Genomic DNA, 27448 nt, shown 5'->3' on the forward strand with positions numbered 1-27448 from the left:
CACCTAATTATTTAGGTATATAAGTATTTTGAAATTTCCCTCTTCGGGTGATCGAGTTCTTCATAGGTTGATGTTAAGTATTTTTAGAACAAAGACCCATGCTTAATGCGTTCAGTCTATAGTACCATTATATTGCTTGTATGAACTCTTTAATGCAACAATGCTGAAGTTTTGACAAGATTCTTCGTTTAAGTTCAAGCGACATCATCTAGAAGAAACTTATCACGTTGTGTTCTAAAAACTAAAGTGGGAAAACGAACGAAATGAATGCTATTTTATGATAAATACTAGACTGAAATCCACGCTAAGTACTTATACTTGTAAGCGAGTAGACAAACCCGTAACTCAATCCTTCAATTTAATATACTTGATTATCATGATATAATGCACAATTAAAATCACAATAACAACTTCACAAAGTTATTGGACATCTTTCTATATTTAAAAACTCAAATGTAGAAACAATTTTATTTTTTTTACAAAGATTAAAATATTGCTCCATACAGCGAACATAATGATAATGGTCTTTATTCCCACACAACGATAATTCTATAATTTTTCAAATATATTTGACATAAACATATGAAGAACTTACCCGCTATAATTTGATATGATTACGATTGTAATAATTATTTTGTATGTTACTATTCGAAGAATAGGGAAATGTTGAAATACGAAACATTACATTAACTGGGTGAATATTTACATTACAACTCTCGCCATTACCATAATTACCATTACAGATACATTATGTATTTATCTATATGTATGTAGTCTTTTAACTTCACTTCCTATATACTATTTCGCTTGTATCAGATGTTATCATATATTACAGAATTTATTAAATCAAAACGACGCTAGTTTTCTAACTTTCCCACCGCGTGCCTCCTGGATATATTATGTACATTACAATATATGTATATATTGGAATAATCCTTTATATTAGAATAACTATCGTATTTTTGTATAAAATATGTTATTCTTTAATATTAGTAATGTAATAGTTTCATTTACATATATTATATTAATAGTTAAATTAGTCATCATTGAAGTACGTGCAATGATTTTAATCTTTTAATCTTTAATCTTTCAACTTGTATAAATTCATGAATTCAACGAAGAATTATTTTTCTTAAAATTCGTATAATTAAAAATTCTGATTCTAGCTAGATATTAGACTTTAATCCTCTATTACTTATGTTTGAGATCCTAGGACGAAAGGATCACAGAATGTCCGAGGCCCTGGGCTCGAAAGAACGTAGGAGCAAAGATTATTTTTCACCAGAAAGATCATTTGCCAGTAAAATGAAAGATTAACAAGGATCATTGTGTCAGTACGAAAAAACTGTGAGATTTATTTGAAATGGACTGTCATTTGAAAATGACAACGTGAGTCCGTGCTCGCCATCCATATGCAGATGCAGATTAGTTCTAAGAAATATTAACTAGAAGATAATCCTAGTTAGATAATCCTAGATTTAATCGATAGGCTTAAGATGCTTTTCTGTTTTTATCCCTAGTTTTTTTGGCTCACAACGGTGTGATAGATTTATCCATTCAATAAAATAATAACTATTGTGACCCTACCTCTGAGTATATAAATAGCAACACTGTATATAAACTGACGTGTTTGGTATGAATACCAAACATTACCACACACGGTGCAACCCGTAAAGGCCTGCACGAGAATTCCGCGGTTCTTACATAACAAGCAATAAACCTTTATGAAGCATCCTGACTCGATCAATACATACTGCAGGAATAGAAAATTAAACAGAAGGACAAGCTTTTAAGTTTTTGACCGTTACAGGCAACTGCCAACGAATAGCAACAGCATAAGTGTTCAGTGACTTCATAAAGTAAGAATTTCTTCAGCTTATAAACATAAATGTATAAAAAGTATAAAAACATAAGCATATGAAGACATATATATGCGTAAGAATGTAAATGAATAAAGAGATAAAAATATAAATCCAAAATATAAGATGGGTGTAAGAAGAAATTATGACTTGGTATATAAAACTCCGTATATAATGAACGGCGAAGAATATCTGTGCGGAGCAATTTAAAATATACAGATTATCTTTTTACCATTAAGTATCATCTATATTGTTTATTATATCTACATATATTAACGCGTCTGAATACAAAAAATGGGGCTTTTGTGGAAAAATACAAAAATTCTATTTTATAGATCTCATTTTGGTTTTCGATCTTTGTTTGACACACATATGTCTCGTACAAACAGTGTCTCAGAATCAATAGACATTCATGAACGTTTTTGGATTCGATTCTCTCGAAATTCTTAGGGCATGCAGAACATACAACGGCTGAAGACCGGCTTTGTATGCGAAAGAAGGATAGTGGTTTAACTCACATTGAGGTCATGACACGTTTAGTTCCTACAACAGAGAGTTATACGACTTCTTAGTTCGCACGAAGAAAACTGTAATTATTTAGAGAAGAAAATTTGAAGGAAAATCGACATCGGGAAGAAGTATTAAATTCTTCGAAAATAAATTGCGATTTCTATTAGACTAATAACAACTTGCATCATATATTGGCTAACATTTCTAGCAATTATTGATCTAAAGTTCTGCTCTCTATTTGATCAAATTGGAAGAGAATAATTTAAATGTAAAAAAATACTGTTCCTACTTAGAAATTAAACATAGAAATTAACCATTCCGAATTAATCAACAGAAAAATATTTTTTTTACAAAACTTTGGACTTTGTTCCCATAATATAGAAGACAGGAAAATTTGCTGAATTTTAGCTGGCATATGGAGCTCTTCTTTTTTTACATCAATTCACACCAATTACGAAGTTATTAACGTCACTATGGGAGAATATGAGAGAAAAATATAATGCACACTTGAATATATTCATTGGAATTTCTATTTTCCGCGAAGCTTCACGCATTTAGGATAATGTAAAGTTAGGTAATCCGTCGTTCATATTTATATAATAATAATAATTTTTTATTTCATAAAATAGGAATCTTCTAGCAGAATATTCAAATACGAATGATAACTATGCTATCTCTCATGCGCAATGACTAAGTAGAACGTCAATGTTTCACTTTATGTCAGATCAGACTATGAATATACATATTTTGAATTAATATTTATTAATCTTTACTCAGATAAACCATATATTTCCAGTAATTTTTAATAAACAAAAGACACAATAAATTTCTTCATTTTATATTAAACAATTAAGTATAACTTAATAAATTCTAGTCAAATATTATAAGTATTAAAATTTCGTTGATATTTTTAATAATTTTTTCTAAATACGATAAAATTTAATTTGTGATTCTGATGCGACTGTAAACAACGAATTAAAAAAATCTTTCAACAAATATCACTTTTAGTAGACTGACCACATACACACACAATAAATTCCTTTTCTCACGAAATACTTTATTACTACATATTCAAGAATATATGAAGATAATGCAGATTTCCTAACCTCAAAAAAGGAAAGAAAGAAAGGTCATAAACTAGAAGTAATACAAAAATGTTGTCTGTATACAGGATGAAATAAGAAACAGTTACTGTGATATTACATCAAAGCGTAAGCAATCGATGCAAATGAGTGACGTGTCAACTACCTAGACTCATCCCTGAGTCTGCTTCTTAAGCGTTTACTACAATGGACACCTTTGTTCAAAGGGTTGCGAAAATTTATTTACGAATTGGAGGCGAAAGTACTATATGCACGACGCGCGTATATCCGTAAGGGTCAGCGAGATCACACGACTGATAAAGCGAATGCAACTGTAGGCTAGATTTGGTGAACACGAGAGAATCACAGATTGCGCGTGCGTGTACTAATACGAGTCAACGTTTAGACTATTGCGAATTGCGAGGCACATGCTAACTATAGTTATATATAAGTGCTAACTGGATTAAAATACCAACTAATGCAGTTCTGATGCTTCGAAGATATTTAATATCTCTATATTGTTTCCTATTTCATTAATGATTCTTTACAATGTTGTTATTAACAGTTCCACACTCAATGTTCAACATTCGCATTCATTTCCAGCGCTTAATGTTACATGACATTGTACTTTAACGAGTTATTAATTAATTAAATGATCGATCTATCTGTTTTCAGTAAAAGGGGACACTTAACTTTTAATGCATTATGTCTTCTTCATAAAATTACCCGAAATAAAGGTATGTCCATTAATAATAATTAATAAAAAAATAGTTGAAAATCGCAGAAAAAAACAATGTATTTGTTGATTTTCTGATTGTAATGTCGTTCTATAATTAAACTGAATGTAATATAACGTAATTGAGGATGAAGACGATCTATTAGGTTCAAAAATGTAAGATTTTCATAAAAATAGCTCAAGTTGACAAAGTTTTGCGGAAGCTAAGGATACAATTATTAACTTTTTCGGGTCAAAGCCCAGATATTGCCCGGCATTGCGACTTTAGGGAGTCCAATACCTTCAGAAATTATGATTGGAAAGAGTTAAAAGAAACAATATTTTAATATCTTTAATATTCTAACATCATGAAGGATAATATTTTGAAGATCTTAAAGAAGATAAAGGGACACATATTTAATTCTAAAATCAAATCAGAAGACAGCTTTAATAACGTTAGTATTGAACATAACAATGTACTGAATTTTAAAACTGCTTCCCCAGAAAAGACAAGAAATGTGTCTTATCGAAGTCTTCTTTTGCAGTCTTCAATTTTCCTCATAAGCTAAAAAATTTGATGCCGAAGAACTTTTGAAATTGAGGCTTTAATCATGTCAATCTCATTTAATTCCTTGTGGTCCTAATTCAGAAAACCTTCAACATTATATCTGCTCCAGGCGTATCGCGTATTTGTTAATAATGTTACGAAGCAGACTCATAACGTTTTCTGTGGCTCACGATGTTAACCATACATCGTATCACGACACGTCGGTTTGCCCACAATAACCAACATTTTGGAGCTCTCGACGTTAGTTATACGTCGGTTCGTCCCCCCGCTTAAATCCTTCGGCTACTGATGCGATTAACAACACTGGGTCAGCTGTACGAACAATTTCGTAACCCAGAAATAACACATCATACATAACTATATTGTCTTTATTGAAACAAAAACATGATTATATATTATATACTTTTTTATTTTCATTATCTAACTAGTATAATGTAAATAATTAATTCGAATTAATTAGGTGTAGTACATTTAAGTACATATCAAAAACCCCTAACTTTACCGTTAATTATTAAACAATAGTTATATAACCTTCGATATTATTATTACTCTTTTTTTGACTGAGAATCAAACTGAAATTAAATCTGTTACAATCAATGAAAACAATGAATAAAATATTTTTTACGCAAAGTACCTTACATGACGTTTTCTACATATTCTACAACTAGAATTTTAAATTTTATACTATGTTTACATTATAAACCCAAAATGACAATGAACCATTTTCCGTTTAAAGTTTTTTTAAATATCATGAAAAACTTGAAAATAGACAAATGGATTTTTAAATTGTAACTAAAAATATTTTTAGCTCTTTATTACAATATCCATTCCCAAAGTGACACATCCAAATACACCCACATACACATTAACGTGTTGTATAATGGAAACGTCAAATTCAATAATACTTTATTTCAATTTAAATTGATATTTAAAAACTATATTAAACTTAAATGTATGTATATATATGTGTGTGTATATATATATATATATATATATATATATATATACATATATACTTATACATATATATATATATATATATATATATATATATATATATACATATATAATAATACTTAAATATATATATATATATATATATATATATATTAAGTATTATTTAAGTATTATTAAAGTAAAGTTATTAAATAATTATATATATACATTTAAGTTTAATATAGATATAACATTAATAGTTAGTTTAATATAACATAGAAAAAGAAAATAATTGTTGCTTAATTGTTCGCAATTAAATGAACAGCAAAATTTGACGTGCAGATTTAAGAGAGAAAAGGTGGGAAAACTTGTGGTACAAATTATGTGTAAACGACCGATGCGTTTCGGTCTGATGAATCTCTGACCCGCTATAAGATATTTCACCATCATGATTACATTTATTTCCTGAACTGTGTTGAAACAAAATACACTATATATATAATACATCTATTTTTAACGAATACAGTGAATAACTTTCTTGAATGAATTAAGGTATTAAATTTGCAAAAAACGAATAACAGTAATGACGCTGCATAGCCTATTAAATATCGAATTTTATATACGAGAAGAAACGAAACAACGACAAGATGAATGATTCGCCCATTTAATCATTTAAATTTAGTTTAACCGAATAATTATTTGTAGGAAATCTAAAAAGTAGTATCAAACATGACATATCATTCAATATGATAAAGAGTACAAAGAAACATATTTTTTGTAATTTGATTCAGTTTCAATATTCACAATAATGATATTTATGCTAAACCATATAATTTTATCTTGTTTTAAATTATCTTATCGTAATATGTTAACGGCCGTTGACGTAACAGTACGTTTCCTCATAACAAAGGTATAGCCAGAACACAATGTAACCAGTATTATTAGTGAAATATTACAAATCATATCTGTTTGTAGTGAAACGAATAAAATTCTCAAAGTAAATTTTATAAATTAACATCGTCTGATCAACCTATTTCAACTAAAATTATAAACTTATTAAGAAAGAGTCTATAACCTATAATTTCCAACTTTTTGATTCGTTTATATTATTAGTTGATAAATTATTGTACAGGAGAGTTTAGCTACGCCAATTATCAACGGAGAAAAAGAGAATGTCTTGTATTTATTTGAATTAGTGATAGCAAGAAAACACGCGCACGCATTCTTCAATTTCTTAACCTTGCTTTAATTAAAAAAACATATAAATTTCTACATTAGAATTTCTATAAAATTACTATCTGTGAATGTGTTAATTAATATGTTCTCATATTTTAAAATATACCAAAACTTCAAGAAAAGGGTTCCAGAACCTTAATACCATTATATGTTATATAATTTTATAACATTATACATTATATGTTATATTAATATTGTATTAATATTATATTACAATACCAATTACCATATACATATATGTATACCAATATTTGTTATATTATTTAAGATGATATCATAATATCCTCCAATCATCCAATCCAATCATAATATCCTTTTCTATCGCGAAAAGTATTCTTAAAATCGTCCACAAACGCTTTAAATTGATATCAACGAACAAATAAAAATTTCACTCTTAAACCAACCAGAATATCGTACAAATATATTTACTTTCCCTATTGTAGTTAAACTGAATACGTAACCGGATGTATTCATCTTCGTTGCAAACGAGTGATATCTTCCTCTATCTTCCTCTGTCCCATTCCTGTTTTAATATCATATACAATTGAAATGCTCAATAAAACACGAAGAAAAGGATAATTTCCCACTCTTGCTTTAGTATCCTATACGGCTAAAATCTCCATGTTTATCATCATTAAAGCATCACTTTCCTCTCCTTAGATATTACATCTTCATTATCACAAGTGGATATACTTACGATCGAGAAATATCCAAACGTTTAGTAACGACAAGAAAGGCAGGAAGGGAGAGAAGAAGAAGAGAGCGAAAAGAAGAGACGCGCAGAAGACGATCCTAACGGTACCCCGGATATTTATAGCAGAAAAAGAATTACTTCAGAAAAATTATGCGCATGTTTACTGACTGTACGGAATCGGCCCGTAAACCGAGGGAAGCGTGCTTCCGCTCCTAGCTTGTGGTCCGCTGATCAAATTCATATGATCGAACAAAGAGGCCCCGCAACTTCTTCCTTGAGACGTCTCGAGCTCAGCCACCTGTGAACTTTGCTCAAAATTTGTCTTGGAACCACTTGTTCGTAGATCGCTTATCGAGTTCTTGTAATTAGACATCAATTGTGGCGATTGTAGATCCTTCGTCATAGTTAAATCCTCGTAGGATTTATGTAAATCTTGTTGGTTCGCTGAATGCTCCTTCGTCCGGTGAGATTGTTCCAAATTACATCTCCGAGGATAATTTCCACTTTCAGACACAGCTACCACCCGCCATTCGTCAAGACAGGAAGTTTTTTGAGATTTCTTTTGCTTACAGATTATGTCTCGTCGATTGTCATCGTGGGAACATTCGTCCTGAATGTTAGTCGCCTGACCTTCTATAGGGCGATCGTAATTTCGAACGGGAGACGCGTTCATCGTGTTCAACTGTTTCCTCTCAAAAGCTTCTATTTCTTCGTACTTTTCGTTCACTCTGAACAAGTCCAAAGGAGGTGGCACTTTTGCTATTTTCACTCTTCGTAAAGTTAAGCTCGTTGGTTCTCTGCAACTGTTTGGTAGATCGACCTGTGACGCGAAATATCTGCGAGTCTTTTTGTTTTCTTGTCTGCCTTGTTCGTTTGGGATGTTCATTAATAATTCAGATTTTGTTCCTGATTTCGAATCACATTGAAGGGATAAATTTGTTGCTAAATTATTCGTAAAATTATTATCCGAAGAATTCGACATTTTTTCGTAAAAAGATAAATTTGGTAGGGATATGCAAAGATTTTGTAAAGAATCCCATCTATTTGTCGCTCGTGAAGTGAATTTATCTTTCATCCAAGTTTTGTCTTTATTAAATGGCGTTCCATTCGATCTGTTGGTCTCAGAAATGGACAAGTCCGATCCTACGATATTGTCTACTAATTTGTAATTGTCCTGTAATCGATACGAATATTTGGAATCTTCAGGTTCTATATTTACTTCTTGTTCCTTTCGATTTGAAATATACACATCTTTATTTTGATTTTTGCTCAAGGACTCGTATTTCTCAGATTTATTAGTTTTGTTTGTTTCTTGCCGCTGTTGAAGTATATCCTTTGTCGTATACTTGATATTGGTTTGAGAATTCGAAAGTTGATCAAGTTTTTCATTACTACCACTAATTTTACCTTCTTCATTTTGATATTTACTCTCGTTCTTATATTCCAAGTTATGTTGATAACACGTCCATGCATTTGATTCGTATTGACTAACTTTATCACATTGTTTAACATCATCTAAATCATACTTGGAATTATCCATAGAATTGAATTTTTGGCTAGGTACTAAACTGTTATTTAGAGTAGAATTTTTCATAGAAACCGCATTATGTAAGCCCGTAGATTCGTTCACTTGACATACCTCATTTCCTGATTCAATGTTCACTAACAATTTTCCATTTGTCGTGGTCGACATAATGCGTCCGTCTTCCATATGATCCACGTTTACCGAACTCTTCGAACAACTGGTCTTGTGAGAGAACTCGCTATTGCAAATATCTTCCTCGGCCTCAAGAGTGGTGACGTTCGATTGACACCTAGATTTCCTGTCGTTGCTACTTAAGGATGACTGATTGCTCTGACTGGTGATAGTTTCTGTACTTCCGAATCCGTTATATTTCAATGTCGAGCTGGGATTTTTGTTCTCAAGTTCCTTGGGAAAGTCACTAATATAATTGGTCGCATCGTCGTCTGGTGTGCTGGAGAAGAACTTTCTTCTCAAGTATCTGTTGCGCTCGAAGATCTCGTGCAGTCTTTCTCTGGTTCCACTATAAGCAGGCTCGTTGTCGTAGATCCTATTGTAAATCTGTGCGAAGCTGCCCTCGTTGAAAGAGTTTTGGGATCGATCTGATCGAAGCAACGAACTATGACATGTCTGATATTCATCGGATTCTTGAGTATTTACATTTTGACTTAAAGTTTTATTACAATGAAGAGGAGTATAATCTTCCTGCGTGTCATACTGAAGATTCCCTTGATCGTAATCATAGACAAAATAAGTTCTTTCGAATTCTGTCTTCGGTCTCCAGTTCCATCGATATGTCTCTTCAGTATTATATTTTGAAAATTCATTGTTTCCTTGAAAATCTTCGTTCAATTCGTTACTAGGTTCTATCCAAACAGATGTTGCTTTTTGCATCTGAGGCATCGAATATCGATAATAATTATATCTCAATGGTTGCCGTCTAGGATGACGATGGTTATTCAAGCGACATAGTTGTTCCAGATCATTTATTTCATTGGTGAGAATGGTCCATTGAGGACTCTTCTCTAGGTCGTCGACACGTGGTAAGTTTGCATTTGACATTTTCACTTTTTTTCGAGAAGTCTTTCAGTGTTCGAACATAACACTGTTCGTTAAGGATATTTGCACATTGTCACCTTACATTTGCGAATAAAAATGCTACAAAAAGTATGCACTGTTTAATTGTAGAGGATTTTTTCGAGGGTATGACAAGATTATACGCTTACGAATTTCTATGAAATTGGTAGAAATTTGATTCTTCAGGCATTTTGTATTACTTTTATTATATTAGATTGTCCCAACAATTTCTTTCGTTTTTCTAAAATTTTTCGTTGTTCTATTACTACAAGATGGGTCATACATAATTCCACAAAATAATATAAAGCAAAAAATGTTGTGTATCTGTTATTTCCTTATAAAACGAAAGAAACATTCGGGACAACTTAATACTTATAGTAATTTAATTGTATTTATATCATTTGAATTTTACTTTTACTACATGTATTCGTATTAAGTTGGTACATATGGAATGCCATTTTCCAAATAAAATGTTAAACATAAGTAGTTTCTTCAAAAAACTATATAGTTAATCAAAGTAATTTCTACACTAATTCAATGCATTTTCCCAACAATTATAATTTGTAAATTACAAGTATAATAAGAATTACCAATTCTAAAGTTAAAAAATTCTTAAATATAAATATCAAAATAATTTATGGCTTAAAAATTGTTTGGTTAGTATGAAGGATGAACTAAGGACACCTTAGTCAAAATTAAATTTATGTTACCAACAATTTGCATAACATACTTTCTAAATCAAAACTCATATAGGATAAAAGGTGCTTTTCAAAGAAGATATTATCGACTTCGAAAAACGCTAAAGGGTATGAAATAATTTCTATTTTATTTGTATTTTAGTTAGACACATATGCAACAACGGTTAATATAAATAAATATATCGTAACCTTCTCAAAAGCGGCGCAAAGTGCCGTAAAATGCTTCTAGTATACTAACAATTTTCAACTTATTTATATTTACATTATTCAAATTTTCGAGAAGGTTGCAATATTCTTAGTATGCTATTTAGTAAGTAAATAAGTGAGCTAGCCGTTATTGTATATGTGTCTAACTAAAATACAAATAAAATAGAAATTATTTCATACTCTTTAGCGTTTTTCGAAGTCGATATTTGTTTTGAGGGAAAATCTTTTATTTTACATTTTTTAGTATCAAATGATCAATATTACAGGACCAACGTAAAATATTTTTCATTGTCATTGATAATGCGATAATTTATTTCTCTCTATTTATTATTTATTTCAATTTTAATTATGACTAATGAATGAAATATTGCGAAACCCCGCATGCGAATAAGGAATCAATCAACTGTGCTTCGCCACAGATATTGTATCTCAAATAATGATAAAAAAGTATATTTATATAACTTAACAGTGTGTCACATATCATTTCGCAGTAAAAGTAGACTTATCTCAAAAACGAAACCGTAGAATAATATTTCCTCTTAGGGAAGCATAAATTGAAGCCTACATTGGGAAACGGAATTTCAAACCCTTCGCTCAGATCATCTTTGAAATCATCTCGATATCAGTCTAACAATTGCAGAGCAATCATTAAACATGCGTAAATGAAATTAATAACAACGAGCTATTGTCATTGTTAACTATAACAAGGAAAAATTGGAGAAATTTTGCAAACGGGACCGATCGATGGACTATTTATAAAAGATGCAAAAAGTTTTATTTCGATAGCTTGATCCAATCCTGAGTAATCGATGGACATACATACAAATTGAATGTTTGCACAAGATTATTAGTAAAATTATTCGTATTAATAATTGCATTCCTTTCGACTCAATGAAATACATATATGTATGACATTTATTTTATGAAAATGATTCCTGTATACGAAAAGCATAATAAGAGCGTTATTGTTTCCCTCCCTTTCTTTGTTAGTTCAGTTTTCTAACGTAGTTCGGTATACCATCATACGAGAATCCAGGTAGTTCAATGATATTTTTGTATTTAATTTATTTATTATTTATAATATATTAATATATCTATTATACAGAAAGATTGTAATGAAGTACTTCAACTCCCACTACGATGGTTTTGAATCCAGAGACGTCGCGTTGAAGAGACGGGACTTGTGACCATGGGAAAGAGGGAATGTTTGTCATCAGGAATGGACGGAGAAAACCAAACTGAAATTTGGGTGACGAAACTATCAAACAATAATTATCGATCATAGAAAATCGAGATGAAGTGGTATCGGAAAAACAAAGCACTATTAGATTTGGTTTGACTGATATCTAATTGAATCCGAGTGTCACAGAAGTGCACAGAGTAGTTGATACCGCAAGTGAAAATAAGACGACCACTGGACTTGGCTTAAATGTGGAGGCAAATCAACAGGTCCATATAGAAGAATATTTAAGTGCACATGAAACGTGGAGTATATTAGAATAAGTCCACTAGCTAGAATCCAGAATACGGATTATGCGACTAAAGAACGAGTTTTATCATCTAAAAATGAAGAATAATAAAAACCTGCCTGCTTATTTGACCAGAATTAAAATAGCCGCGATGAATAATATTTGATAAAATATAAGCGATGAAAACGTAGTATATAGATACTTTATTAACCGATTTTCCGTATAGCTACGAAAACCTAAATATGCAATTAACACATTTACAAGACGGTAGATTCGCTCTAGTTGAAGTAAAAAGAGTGCTATTGATTGAATGTAATACGAGGATGTCAAGAGGAAACTGAAGGAAATTGAAGGTGAAATACCCAAAAAAGCTTTGTACATTAGTAAAAGAGCGGTTACGAAGAAATATAACTGTGCAGTGACAAGATGAAATCGACGATGTGCTTTATCTGTAAGGATAGCGTGCATATGACAAGAGACAGTCACACGAAATTAGAGAAAGAGAGAGAGACAGAAAAATATACGAATTCAAGCTAGAAAGGGATTATGATAAATTTCTAGTATCGCTAAATATCGTAGACATAGGGGACAAAAAGCTTTTAAATAGTGGATACATGCACCCTGTGCAAAAGAAAAGAGTAGTTCATAGACTTTCATGAATTAAACTCAGAAATGAACTCGATAGCAGACCGAGCAGAACCAAATGGTACAATTTCAAAACAAAGTGCATGGAAAGCGTAATGTTGAAAACCCCTGTCAATATTAAGCTCACAAATCTTACAAATTGAAGGAAAGGCAGGCGAACCAGGTATGTGAGTTAATACATTCCGGCATTTATGGTCATTTACCAGTCAACTCGTTAGATGAAAGCAAATATTTAATAAAATATAAATATAATACACTTACTGATGTTTTTTCTCGAAAAACGATTGTTAAATGCATGAAGACCAAAGATGAAGCACAAACGCATATCGGAGATTATATGTCCAAAGCGAAATGAGAATAGAACAAAAAGGTAAAAAGATTCAAGACAGACAATACATTCTGCAACGAGGATATAAAAACTTATTTTAGAGAGCTAGACACAAACCCCGAGAGGTCTGATGTGAAAACGTCAGAAATGGCGTCGCAAAGAGAATTAATAGAATACTGACATAACAAGATCAATGTCACGTCAGCTTGTTTATCTCAAAAGTTTTGGGCCGAAGCAGTGACAAGTATACAGCATTTACGAGTACATAGCTGCTCAGCATATGCTAGCTTGTGTAGTATACCGTCAATTACAATGCAAAATATGATTACAGTCAAATATGTAAAGTTCGTCGAAGAAAAGATAGGATACGAGTGAATATATAAAAGAAATACTTAAAGTTGGAGATTTAATCAAGGCATGATCAAACGATGAATGTATAAATCAACTACCGAAAACCTTAATATAATTGCGATGCTAGAGAAAAAATTGGATACCACAGGAAAACTATCACAGAAGGAAATAAACGTCACAAAAAACAAAGAAAATACAGAAATAGTGGAGACAGTATACTTAAAGAAGCCAGGAAAGTAAGGCAGGCCAAGAAAAATGATCGAGAACTCGTATGTACGAACGGGGCATCCGAAAGGGTCTGACAGCAGGGTACCGACATTGAGAGTAAGAAAATGGAGAGCAACATTAAAGCAAATTTTGTGTAGTTAATAGAGCAACAAAGTTTAGCAGAAGCAGTGGGCTCGTCATAGGCAGAGAAATGGAAATACGTCATACAGGAGGAACTCGGCACTTTGGAAAGTAGAAATACATAGTAAATAACGGAGTTACCAAAAAACAGGACAGCTATCGATCGAAGTGGGTATGAAAAGCCAGACGGACTCCGAAACAAAAATTATAAGATATGAAATTAAATTAGTTATCTAAAGATTCTCACGGATGAAAGAAATTGATTATTCAAAAACGTACTTCTCAATAGCAAATTTTTCTATAATAAAGATATCGTTAGCGTTAATGGCGGAATTTAACTGGTGTGCTAGGCATGTGGACATAAAATATGCATATTTGTATGGGAAATTAAAAGGAGGTATTTATATGCGAATACTGCTTTATGACGCCGAGACAAGAAAGAAAGTAAAAAAATTAAGGTTAAATACAGAAAAGTGAAGGATTGTAGATTGTTCCTGTGTTGCACAGTGTGACGGGGTTATTGTCTCGCTCTTCTTCCTTCCGTTACGTTCTAACGTATTTCGGTATATTGAACGAATGCACGTAAGAATGCGATATTTTTGTATTTAATTCATTTATAACGTAAATTATTGTGCAAAAAGACTCTGATTAATTATTTGAGCGCTGCTATATTTTATAATTTATAATTGCAATTCATTAAAATCTACACCACTAATACATACTGTATGTATATTTTCATCAGTAAACGGACGATCAATGAGTTTATTTTCTGATAATACTAAAGAAGTAGTTACTGTGTCAGATTTTCTTTTGATTTATGAGGTTTGATAACATCCGGAAAAATTATGAGGTTATTTACCTACTTGTTAATGAAAACGAATTAAAAAAGAATAACGAGCTGAAATTAAATGGGAATTAAATAAGTATCTATTTAATTAATATTTAATTGCATAATTTTCGTATTACGCAAAAATTTAGTATTTTTTCGAATGTCCCAAGTACTTCATTTTATAACATTTCTTTTATTTTTTTAATTCTAAAACTGATTCTGTATATGTCGTTTTATTATAAAATTTATTATTGATAAGTTAATTGAAAATGAATTATTAATACAGAAATTGGATAATGAATTTCTATATTTCTACATATATGGTTACAAAAAGTATTGAATTCTTATTCCTCCAATGAATTTTTCTAATCATACAAAAGTTCTACTAAATGATACGAAATTTAATATATTTGAACTGAATCAATTAGTATGTAAATATAATACAGTTGTGTCGAAATACTTTTCATAGTCACCGTATATTATTAAATAAAGATACAATCGATAGCATCGTACTGTACACGATATTAAATACTTTGGAAATTAATTGTATCAGAGGTACCGTTAATTGAATCGTAATCAGGAGAGCTTATATAAAGTACTAAAAATATTTGTAAATAGATTCAAAGATTGTAATGTTTGGAATACAATATGGTGTCAGCAACGTTTAATGTTTCTAACAAGGCCCAAACAGCTATGCTATTTTTAAAATATTACTTCTAATAACTTCTACGATTTTGTTATTAATTGTCTGAAGCGAAAGGAACTACACTTTTTTTCATATAGAAAAGGCTTCCTTATTTGCTTGATGTACGTCCGTACCATAATCTGTTATACTTTCCTTACAATTTCTAATACGTGTACTTTTAAATGAAGTCAAAGAAAATTTTTCTATCTTTAAAATTTCTATTATTTATATAAAATTTTTAATAGCGGCGGCTTCACCAATTACAATAACCTTGAAATATATTGACAAGATTAATATTCTGAACAACTTTTTCCTATAAACCGCTCGACATTAGTTTACAAGTCATAAAGCAATTTATGTTTAATAATAATATTAAATCTGTATTATATAACAATGTATTTTATAAATTTTTCTTCTGTGAACAATTTTTCAATGACAATAGACGTATTTGCCACATTTTTAAACAATTGATGATCGAAATAAAGTACAACATTTCGTACAATATATTCATTCAGAACTATTTCACGCTAGCATAGCTAACGGTGCAATGACCGGACACTACTCTAGCTCAACCTACAACCCATTATTATTTCTTTTTCATTTATACAATTTAAAAAATAGCTATCTCTGTTATCAGTGGGTTAGGTTTAATTTGAGCTACATAAAAATGCACTAGCTTACTCCATAATTAAGCGTAATCATAACCTAAAAATAAATCTAATTGAAGTTTTTTGCGAATATCTTGAATATTTGAAAACTATGAGCGAGTAACAGAAATATGTATAGAAAACAGTTGTTCAGAGTGTTGGTCTTGATAACATATTTCAAGGTTATTAAAATCGGCGAGGTCATCCATATTCCCAATAATTATCGAATTATTACGTGAAAATTTCTTGATCTGTCAATCATTACTTGAAAATTATTACCTGAAAATAATACCTACTCGAAAATTTCTTATTTTTTGTACTTTTACAATTAATACTTGTATATCCTTGATCTATTTTGTATTATTTATAATATGAAAAACATTGATACTTAATGATAAATAAAATACTTATTCTTAATAAATTTAATGGAACATCTATAGATATAAAAAAGTAAATAGATATTTTGTCAATTTTTATTTAATCGGTTAGAAATTTGAGGTAACAATTTTTTGTTGGAATGACGACTCTAACTAACGTCACGGTTGTTGTGCACAGTATGAGGGTCTTCGATATAGTAAAAAACTTCCGGAAGTTTGTAATACACCGCTTTCATATTTTGATACGGCCAAATGTTTCTATCTATTGATTGCAAAAGAGAAGATAAATCAAAAACATAATTAGAAAACAATTATATTTTTTTTTAGCGAAGCGAATGAGAAACAAGAGGCACCTAAGAGAGACAAAGCACCTATTGCATGCATAGATGCTCTTCTTCTATGACAAAATTATGAAACTGCTCAAGTTTGGAGAAAACGAATTCTACAGAAAATAGATTAAAAATTGTTTAAATAATTAACAAATTAACAAGTAACTGATAATTTCTGTTGCGTTTATTTCTCTAGTTTCTTTAGCAGTGACGTTGGACATTGATTTTGATAAACAAAATTTTACTGAGAAGTTACAACAAAAGTTATCGATTTATTGATCAGTTAGAAAGATTTTACGAGTTGAATACATTACAGGAAGAAAGAAATGTATAGAATAATTTTATTACGACATATGTACATATTATAAATATTAGAAAAATATCTGAGAATGTTTAATGATTTATAAGTATCACGTTCTGCTACAACTCACAATAGCCTGTGTCATAAATAAGATTTTAACATTTGTATAAAAATGAAATTCTGAAGATGTAAAATTTTTTACACTCTTTGTATTAAAATTTATATTATATAGCTTTTAATTAACAATGGGGTATTGTTTACAAGAGTTAAATTGCAGAAATAATATTTAGAGAAACTTTTCAGCCAGCTCCTTTCGATCAAGTGCAGGATTAATTGTATAATGATCAACGATGAAGAATGGAAAGTATATTTTGATTGAGAAACCGGTAGCCTCTCAAAAACTTCGTGGTCATTGGCATCGCGATCGACAGGGTTTTAATTAGTATCCTTAATTACATAACGAAAACACGCTTCGCGGCATTGATAAAATAAATACAACTGATCAGACCTTCACCACTTTAATTGGCTGCCTAGATTAAGAAATAGCTGGTTTTAAAAGGGAAACGACTTTCTGCGAATCAACTCGCGTAATAATTTCTAGAAACTTTTATTAGGAAGATTTATAAGCATACCAAGTACGTTCTCCAACACATTTTTCTAAATAAATGATCGAATATAGGAACTTACATCAGATTATAAATCGTAATAGAAGAGAATTTTTCGAAATAATTTATAACATGAGTTCACAGTAAATTTATCGATTTATAACTTTATTAAATAACGATTTCTAATAGAAGAAGTTTTATTCCAGAATATTAATCATACATATATAAAACTTAGTAACATATCCTACAACCACATGTAAATTAAGAATTACATAATTGTGCAACTCTTCGATAATAGAAAAAGCATCCACCAGTTGCTATGCAACTTCTGAAAATTGTAGAAATTAAGTTTCACGAAAACGCCTTTTTAGTTGCTAAATAGTTTTTTGTAAGGACTAATAAATATTTCGGGATGAAATATTGCACACTTTTAAACTCAGAATGATAAAAACTATATTTTCACAAAGTTTCAACTCTGTATATTAAATTGAAGATAGTGCTATTTTGAATGATATCTATCTATTTATTTTGGTGACATCTCATTTGATAGATGCTTCTAACACCTATAATTTTTATTGGGAACGTCTTGCGATCCGATTATTAGGTTCGTTATTATACACAAACAAACCTGTCTCTGACATCTTTGGAGATTGTTTACAAAGTTCGTGTAAGAAATTTCGGGTGGCAAATATACAGGATTTGTTTCTAAACATGATTTTTATAAGCTGACACGAGAAAATTTCACAAGAAAAGGCAAACTTGACTGAACCTATTCGGTAAAGAACAGGGTTAATCGTAACAATACGGTGTTTCGTAACACTTTTTCTCCACTTATTTAAAAATTATTGTTTTGGAAAAAGATGCGAAATGTACGGAAAAAAGAAGAATCTGAAACGACGTCACCTTTATTCTAACGAGAAAATATTTGTAAGTTAGCAACAGGGTCGTATATATTTAAATTCAGTGCTCAACTCAACGTGGCACGGTTACCTTGTTACACTCGCGACATGATCTTTCTTTGGGAAAGGTGTTACTTATGCTCTCATAATCGGCATTCTATTCAAATAAGCAATACCACCCCCAATGCACATTCTGGAGCTGTTTGTTCCCAATTCAGAGAAACAATTTTTATCGAGAAACGAGTTTACTATGAAGTAGCACGTTGAATGAAACCACTGCCCTAATGAACCGTTTCATTTTGTCATTTTTACCAGAATTTATGTAACGCCACTGTCGATATGAATTTTAATAGCAATTAGCGATTCAAAATATTTTATTGCATTTATTGCTGCTGCAAGTACTCGAAATTTAATTGTCTCTATAATTATTCTAGAATATTATTTTCTCAAATTATATGTTACTAGTAATACGAGAAATTTTAGATTATCAGCAAAAAAAGAAATAACATCGACCAAAGTTTTGGAAGAAATGTTTTTTCAGTTCTTTTGATAAAAATAATAAAATGTAAAATGTTATTTTCTACTTCAGAACAAAAATTCAAGTGCGCGAAAATTGTTTTATAAGTTCTAGATTTTATGAGTAATATAGATTAGAAAAGAATGCTTTTATTAATAGAAATAAAACTTGAAATAATTAAGAAACTCTTATTTTACCGTCAATTATGTTATTAACAATTTCGTTATCCAAAAAGTATTTTAGAAATTAATATTAATTGAGGAATATTATTTGAATTTTACATGATGTATTAACCTGCTATATTTTTTACGTTTCCATAAACGAAAAGAAATTTATTAATATTATGAAATTTTTAAATCTAGATTTATGAAATTTATGTCAATGCTAAAATTAAAGCAGTTTAATTTTAGTAAATTATTTAATAGGAAAAACTTTATATAATTTATAAAACTTAAAATATACAACACAGAATATATAATTATGTATAAAGAATATATAAAAAATAAAACACAATTTATAAAATGTAGGCTGCGTTCAGTTTCGATACTATTATGTCACAATAAAGCATATCTGTTCGAAATGTTCGAAAGTATTCTATGCATATTGACAACGAAGGTATGAACATCCTTTTAATATATAACTATAAAATAATAAATAAAAAGAGATATTCTACCTTAAAATCTTTCTCACAGTAATGTTTTCGAAGGCCAGATATATTTATAAAATTCATACATGTAATGATATATACAGGATTAGGTCGAATGGGTGATACAATTGGGTAAGGAGTGCTTCTATGTGCAATAAAAAGAACAGGTTGAAAATGTGGAATAAATTTTTTCTTGTAACACTCCGTTTCCGAAAAAACCGAGTTTGAAAATTTGTCAAACATGCTAAAGCTTGGCTAAGTACCAAGTAGGTATGAGTAAACAATCGGAAGGAAGTTGTTCTACATGCGAAAATAAGTCAAAAATTAAAAATACAGTTTTCTCGTTTAAGCTTTATTTTTAAATGAAAATGAAGTTTGTATGTGTTTAATTAAGAACTAGTATGGTACACGCACATGGCTCATTGTTACATTTGATTATTTTTCTCAAAAAACAAAGCATTTTATGAAAAAATTTAATTCTATTCTTTTGACTTATTTTCACGTATAGTTTAATCTCCTCTCGATTATTTACTCCTGTTCACTGCGAAATTAGTCATGTTTAAAAATACTTGTCAACTATAGAAATTCGATTTTCTTAGAAAGGGAGCGTCATGTGAAAGAATTTTAGTCTATATTTACGACTTATTTTTTCACGCAGAATCAGCCTCAACCCGGTTGTACCACCGGCTACGAATCATCCTGTACATAATTAATCAAAATTATACTCAGATATTTGATATTGATTTGTTTGAATATTTAACAATTATATATTGTAATAATATAAAATTAAAATCAACCTGGTTACAGTCAAGTGCCTTTTACATTATTTAGCATCTTTTAAATTTGCCAAACCATTTTACATTAATATAATATTTCAACTTTTAGAATAACACGTCCATCTATCGACTCCAATTTCTATAAATTTAAATATTTAAAATAATCGTAAATAAATATTTTTCAAGTTATAATAATTTATAAAGTTTCGCTTTATTAGTCATAAGAGTTCTAAAAATTCGTTATTAACTTTTTGACAGAGTGAATAAAAATTTTATTTCATAAAAATTGTTGTTAAATTATTTTAGAAAATTGCTGGTAGAGGAGCGAAAAAAATTCGCCGAATCCATCATGATTTCATATGATGTACAATCCATCGTAATTTCGTCACGTGGCTCCCATTAAATTTACCCATATAAACTTGTCATACGAAGCCTCGAAATATCACTATACCACACGTTTGTAATTAACATTCAAAACAGGAGATAATTAAACTTGCAAGACATTATTCACTCATGACCTTGCACACGTTCTTCCAAAACTTTAACTATCCTTCAACTCTTCATATTTAAAGGAACTTTATACCTATTTATAATCCGATATCTTTGAATTATCTTATCGATTACAACAAGATTTCGAGACCTTTGTTCAACTCATTACACTTTGCACTTTCCACGTGACATCACTTAATACAACTTTAAAACCATCTTCTGATTTACTCCACCTTTATGTTTATGAAAAAATTGAAATCCATGTTATATCACACTAACCGTATTTAAAATTGGTATTTAATGAACAATTTAATATTTTAAGAATCATACAGTATTATAAAAATTAGTAAATATATAGTATGAAAATCAAAATAAAAATAATACATTTATTCGTCAAATTTTACAAAGATCTAAAAATATAATTTTAATAATTTTCGTAACGTTTATTAGATTTAAAGATTATCAGATTTAATTATCAAAGAGCTCTACATTCTTAAAAATATAATTTTAGTCTTCTGAAGTACTGTTAATCAATTTAGAAATTTACGAAGTTTAGTTATCGAGTTTATTAGTTTATCATATTTAAAAATTGATCAAAGATATAAGAAAATTTAGTCTATTTCAAATTTGAGACATTTTTTAAAAACACATAGGAGCACTATTAAACTTTATAACGTAGTCAGATTATTCAAGTGAAACAGAAGGAGAGAACGCGTTGATGGAAGACACGGAAGTAATACCACACTGGATAATGGGCGGGCAATAAACGTATCGTGTGTTCACGTCGAAACCTGGCGAGCACTTGCGGCACGTTTCACGCGAACAAAGCGACGCTTCTTCCAGACTACCTACACGGAGGCTTGTATTGCGAAACAAGCGCACCGATGATCGTCTACTGCAAACGTGAATTCGCCGCGGCTTTTCGCGCTCCCTCCTCCAACTACGTTCACGTTCGCTTTCCGTGTCATCCGTATTTTTGCTACGAAACACTCGAATTCTTCGTGAAGGTCAGTCGTGCGTGCATAACCATCGCAATATTCTTCACATTTGTGTGCACTCTTTATGTGGAAATTTATTGAAATATTGTATAATTATTAAGCAATCGTAATTTCGTAATATTTTATGTAATTTCGTATTTTTATTAACATAATTAAGGAAATGAAATCTGTATAAAGATTTAGGTGTATCTTGAAATTTTCGATAAATGTATAACATGCGAGTTAGTTAGTTTGTACGTAAAATATTTTACAAATTACGGATTTAATCATTTAATTTAATCTACCTACACCGGTATAAGTGTAATATATACTGGATTATGTGATTTTTCTTTCAACATCCAATTTATAGAAATTATTAATTGGACGACGGAAAATAAAATGTGGTAACATTTTTATGAAAGAATCGTAAATCGTGTATTTATCGTGTATTTATGTAAATTTAAATAAATTTAAATTTAAGAAAACAAGGACAATTTAAATAAGCAAAACGTACAAGATGCGCATGACATACAAGATATATAAAATATATATTTAAAACATGGTACTTGTTATAATATTTAGTGGATGAAACAAGTATCTATTTAATATATAAAGATATGATATATCTGCAATCGATTTGTACTTAACAACTATATGTACTTGATACTGACCAAAGGAAAAAAGAATTTCTTTCGCCTTATTTTATCAGTTGTTTAATGTGATGTTAAAGGGATGAGTAAAAATGAAACGTGGTATTTATTTTAATTATGAAAAGAGAGCTTGAAAATAATTGCTACATTACAACGATACAAATTTTGTTAAACGTGAAACTTTGTATTGGTTTGTTTTACAATTCTATGATGTTTATTAGCAATGAAATATAAAACAATTCTTAGGGCAGAACTTCTAAAAACTTTAAAAACATATTCTGAAACCTGCGTCTTGTATATTTCTGTAAATTTCTTAAGATTTGAATGGCCTTGGAAATTTACAATTTTATACATCTTGAAATTATCGAGCTTTTAACATTTAATGTCTTATACTGAAATGACTACATGAAATATTTACAAGATAACATATGAAACAATTACAAGATACAAATGTTAAATTCTATAAACAATAAATTTTTAATATATTTCCTTTTTTAAAATCTTTGAATTTTTCGTAAGGCGTTAGGAAAATTGACGATTTCCAAAATATTCAAGTTTCCCAATTGTATTTTGGTTCTCAAGTAATGTTAAAGCGTTTGAAAAAATTATTTTCAGTATGCTTAAAAAATTGATAAAGATTGGAAACTAGCATTATAGCTTATGGTTCGCGTAATATTGCAACTGGTTGCTTGTTTAGTTTTCGCGAAGCAAGAAAATACCCTTTCAATGTTCAAGTTCTCTTCCAGCGACCCTTTGCGATTTTAATGTTGTTATATCTCTTGAGCTTAGCAACATTTTATTTGAAATGAAGGTAAAAAATAACGATTCGAGATAATGAATCTGTTCAATTATTTTATTATTTTTATTTTAAAGCTAATTTATATACAGGATGTATCACAAAACGTGATCAGTTCAGGTTATTTTGTTGTTAGTAGGTATGTGAAAATTTTATCGAAGAGGGACGAATTTGCCAAGTATCAGAAGAAACATTCTATTTCCGCAGAACCTTTGAAAAATAACAATCTAAATTTGCTAAAATATAATTGCCATCTACACAAATGTATCGAACCTGGTAAATACTATTTTGAACATTCTCTCAATGAAGGTAAAGGATACTCTTTTGATGTTCTTTTGGTTCAGATGGCAAAAACATATTTGCCATAATATTTGCCGTGTAAAAAAATTAATAAGACTTATCTATGGAAAACTTGAAAACTTCGTAAAGAAGGAATAGAAAAAAAAGTTACTATAATTATCTTGAAACTTTCTTTGAATTATGTTCTACCACCTACCAGACAAAAATATTTTCGGGTGGCTCAGTTGATCATGTTTCGTGATTCACCCTGTATATGATATGTATATATAGAAAGAGTGAAAAATTCAAGGAAAAATTATATACGTACTGAAACGAATCCATAATCACTTCATAATAACTTTTAGCTAAATTAAATAATATATGATTATCTAGATAATCAAATTTATTGAAATAATATTCAGTGTTGATATTTTCAACGATGTACACACGCACGCCTGATTTCCATAGTCGAGTATTTTATCAATATGTGAGATTTGTGGTATGAAAGATCACGTGTGCCTATTTGCTCGTTACTATAGACGATAATTGAAATTTTCAATTTGTGAACAAACTACATGCATTCTTATACAGAGTGTCTCATTTATTTTGAACACATAAATATCTTTAAACAAGCCAATTATGTAAAATGAAAATTAAAGTACCTCGTAAATTAATTATTTTCAGGCACTAATTCTTGAATACTTTTCTACAAAAAATAGAAGCACGTATACTTATAATGCATAAAGGGATATCAACGTATACTTTTAAAAAATTCTTAATTTATCCTACTTAAAAATCTCGGAAGAAATAATCTCAAGGAAAAAGAATTATGGATTACAACGTACGTCATTCTAAAATAATTTTATTGTGACATAATTTTTTCTATCGATAAAAATAACTAAGCTTTAGAAATAAAAAAAAAAAGAAATGAAGCATTTTGTATAATGAAACGCATATAATACATCTATAATCAATCTCTATAAATATTCAAATACTTTCGTGAGTCTCTATATTATCACTTTACATATATTTAAGTTATAACTAGAAATACGGACCACCATATCACATATGTACGTAAAGAACGGAAATTCATAAAAAATACACGATTCCACTCCACACTTCTTACTACGTTTTAATATTACCTATCACGAAACATTTCTTGCGATAAACAAATATTTCTTGTTTTTAAATATATTATCAGTTAGTATACTTGAGTTATAATTAGAAATGCGAACACTGGTTTACTGGAAAACAGCCAATATGCAACAAATAACCTCGTAGATGCCGATACACCAATCAGATTATATACAAAAATGTTACCTAGACGAGGACCCTGCCGACATACATGGTCAGAGATTAGATAAGTCCCTACACATAATCGATATCACCGTGATACGACCCGCTTCGCTTTTACAGCGTACGCGACAGCAAGATTTGATTGAATCAGCCATGATTCCAATAAAGAACAAACTTAAATAAACACAGTTCTCACTGTCAAGGTCTACGTTTCACATATGTGAGACGTATGAATGTGACCTGCATATGATGAATTCAACGTGAAATTTTTGGCGAAGAAACAAGCGTGTGATATTGAAAAATTGTAGTTTAATATCTTCATCTAGATAAAGCGCAAATACTGTTACAAATAGTTAATATACTGAAATTGCTGTTTACATTAAATAGTTCAATATTGCTCCATCAAATGCTGTATCAATCGAAACCACGAATAAAATATATAAAACCAATAATTTTCTGATATAATTGTAAAAACAACTTTGGTAATTACACTGATCAGAGCATCGATTCCAGAGATTTTCAAATATTTTGTCGAGATCAATGTTCTGAGCAACTTTTTTCGATATGTATAACCGCTACTCGGCTTTAGTTTTTGAGGTATTCATAAAAATATTTCCGATACTTTTATAAATTAATTAATAAGTTTATGTACGGACATGATTATATTATACACGCGTTTGTTATATGCAATGCATTTATGTGTATTATGTTTAAGCTTATAAAGGTGCACAAGAAAGGAACACAACTTAGGTCGAGATTCAAAAATATATCAGTAAAAGACAAACTTTCTTTGATACTTTCAAGTTTGATCGTAGGTTTAGTAAGATAATACATAAAAAGAAGACAATAGTACATAAATCTAATTCAAAGCTAATAGATCTAATCAAAACCAACTCACACCAAAGTAAAAAGTATCAAAAATATTTTTATATATATTATACAATATATCGTATTTCTGAAATTACATACTCAGAATAACGATCCTGCTATACATAAAATAATATATATTTTTAGAAATCTTTGAAATCGTTGAAATGTGTCTGTATAATTACCAAAAATTTTAATTTATATCTGGAATTTTTGGGATTAAAACGTAATATTGTTTGTAAAGATTGTGTAATTTTACGTAATTATTGTGGTTGCTAAATTAGTATTCCTTTAAGTTGAGGACAGCATTTCATATTGTTAGATATTTAGAAATTGTGGCAGCTTTTTTGTAAATTGCAAAATATATCAGTTTGTAAATTGCAATATATATTAATAGTTTAAGTAGGATAAACTAAAGACTAAAATAGAATAAACGAATTATTTTAAATTGAGACAAGCTTAAAGCTCAAAATATTAAGTCTTTATTTCCTACTTTCATTACAAGTTAATTTAAATGTCTTTAAATGTTAGAAGCAGAAAGTGTTATTATTGAAAGTCATAAATACTTTAAAATTGGGATAATTTATATTGTAAATTATAATCGTTTGAACGATTAAATAAAAAAGCTATTCCACATCAGGATGAATTTAAGACTTCAAATATTAAATCTTCTTTCTACTACTACTGTAACATTTAACGAAAACTTCCGACTATAAATATATTTCATTTCTTCTCCAGGAATTTTAAAGGATTTCAGGAAAATAAGTGTAACATTTTAGAATGATATATTCATTAAAAATATAACTAACGTATTCTTAACATTAAAATCAGGTAATCTCTTCTGTATAGTATAAAACATAATTTTTTAATTTTATTTTTGCAATAAACTGTATTTTCTCAACATATATTAGACTGATAAAACGTCACCAAGAATGGTATCTTTTAGTACACAATATATTATTTTTCTTAAACGACAGTACACAAATTACGAAACGCATATTTTTATGTAATGAATTTTTCTTTCATCTTCATTTTTAATTGTTTAGCTTTTATTCAAATGTTTCTTATATATTTTTTAATAGTATTTTACGTAGGTTATGCATTTTTTAAATATATTTTATGTTTTATATATGTTATATACATATATTTAAAATTCGAACAAGTGTTCTGGATTCAAAATAACAATTATTTAGCTCTGTCGGTACGCACACAATTCTGTCAGTTTTCTTGCTCGAAAA

At 29.7% G+C, this 27448-nt stretch overlaps 2 protein-coding genes across 2 annotated transcripts in view; both read right to left on the reverse strand.

Moving 5' to 3' along the window:
* LOC117241075 overlaps nt 1-27448 on the reverse strand; it is a 237934-nt gene that overhangs the window by 24842 nt on the left and 185644 nt on the right. The gene's annotated exons all lie outside the window — the stretch shown is intronic.
* On the reverse strand, nt 8246-22419 carry LOC117241074. Its single transcript, XM_033507058.1, is given in 4 exon segments — nt 8246-8452; nt 8454-10280; nt 21440-21578; nt 22013-22419. Coding segments are annotated over 2 exon segments (1803 nt in total). The 5' UTR covers nt 10185-10280; nt 21440-21578; nt 22013-22419; the 3' UTR covers nt 8246-8380.

The sequence above is a fragment of the Bombus vosnesenskii genome, unplaced genomic scaffold, assembly GCF_011952255.1.
Source record: "Bombus vosnesenskii isolate JDL3184/JDL3185 unplaced genomic scaffold, Bvos_JDL3184-5_v1.1 scf7180000015241, whole genome shotgun sequence".
Classification (NCBI taxonomy): Eukaryota; Metazoa; Arthropoda; class Insecta; order Hymenoptera; family Apidae; genus Bombus; species Bombus vosnesenskii.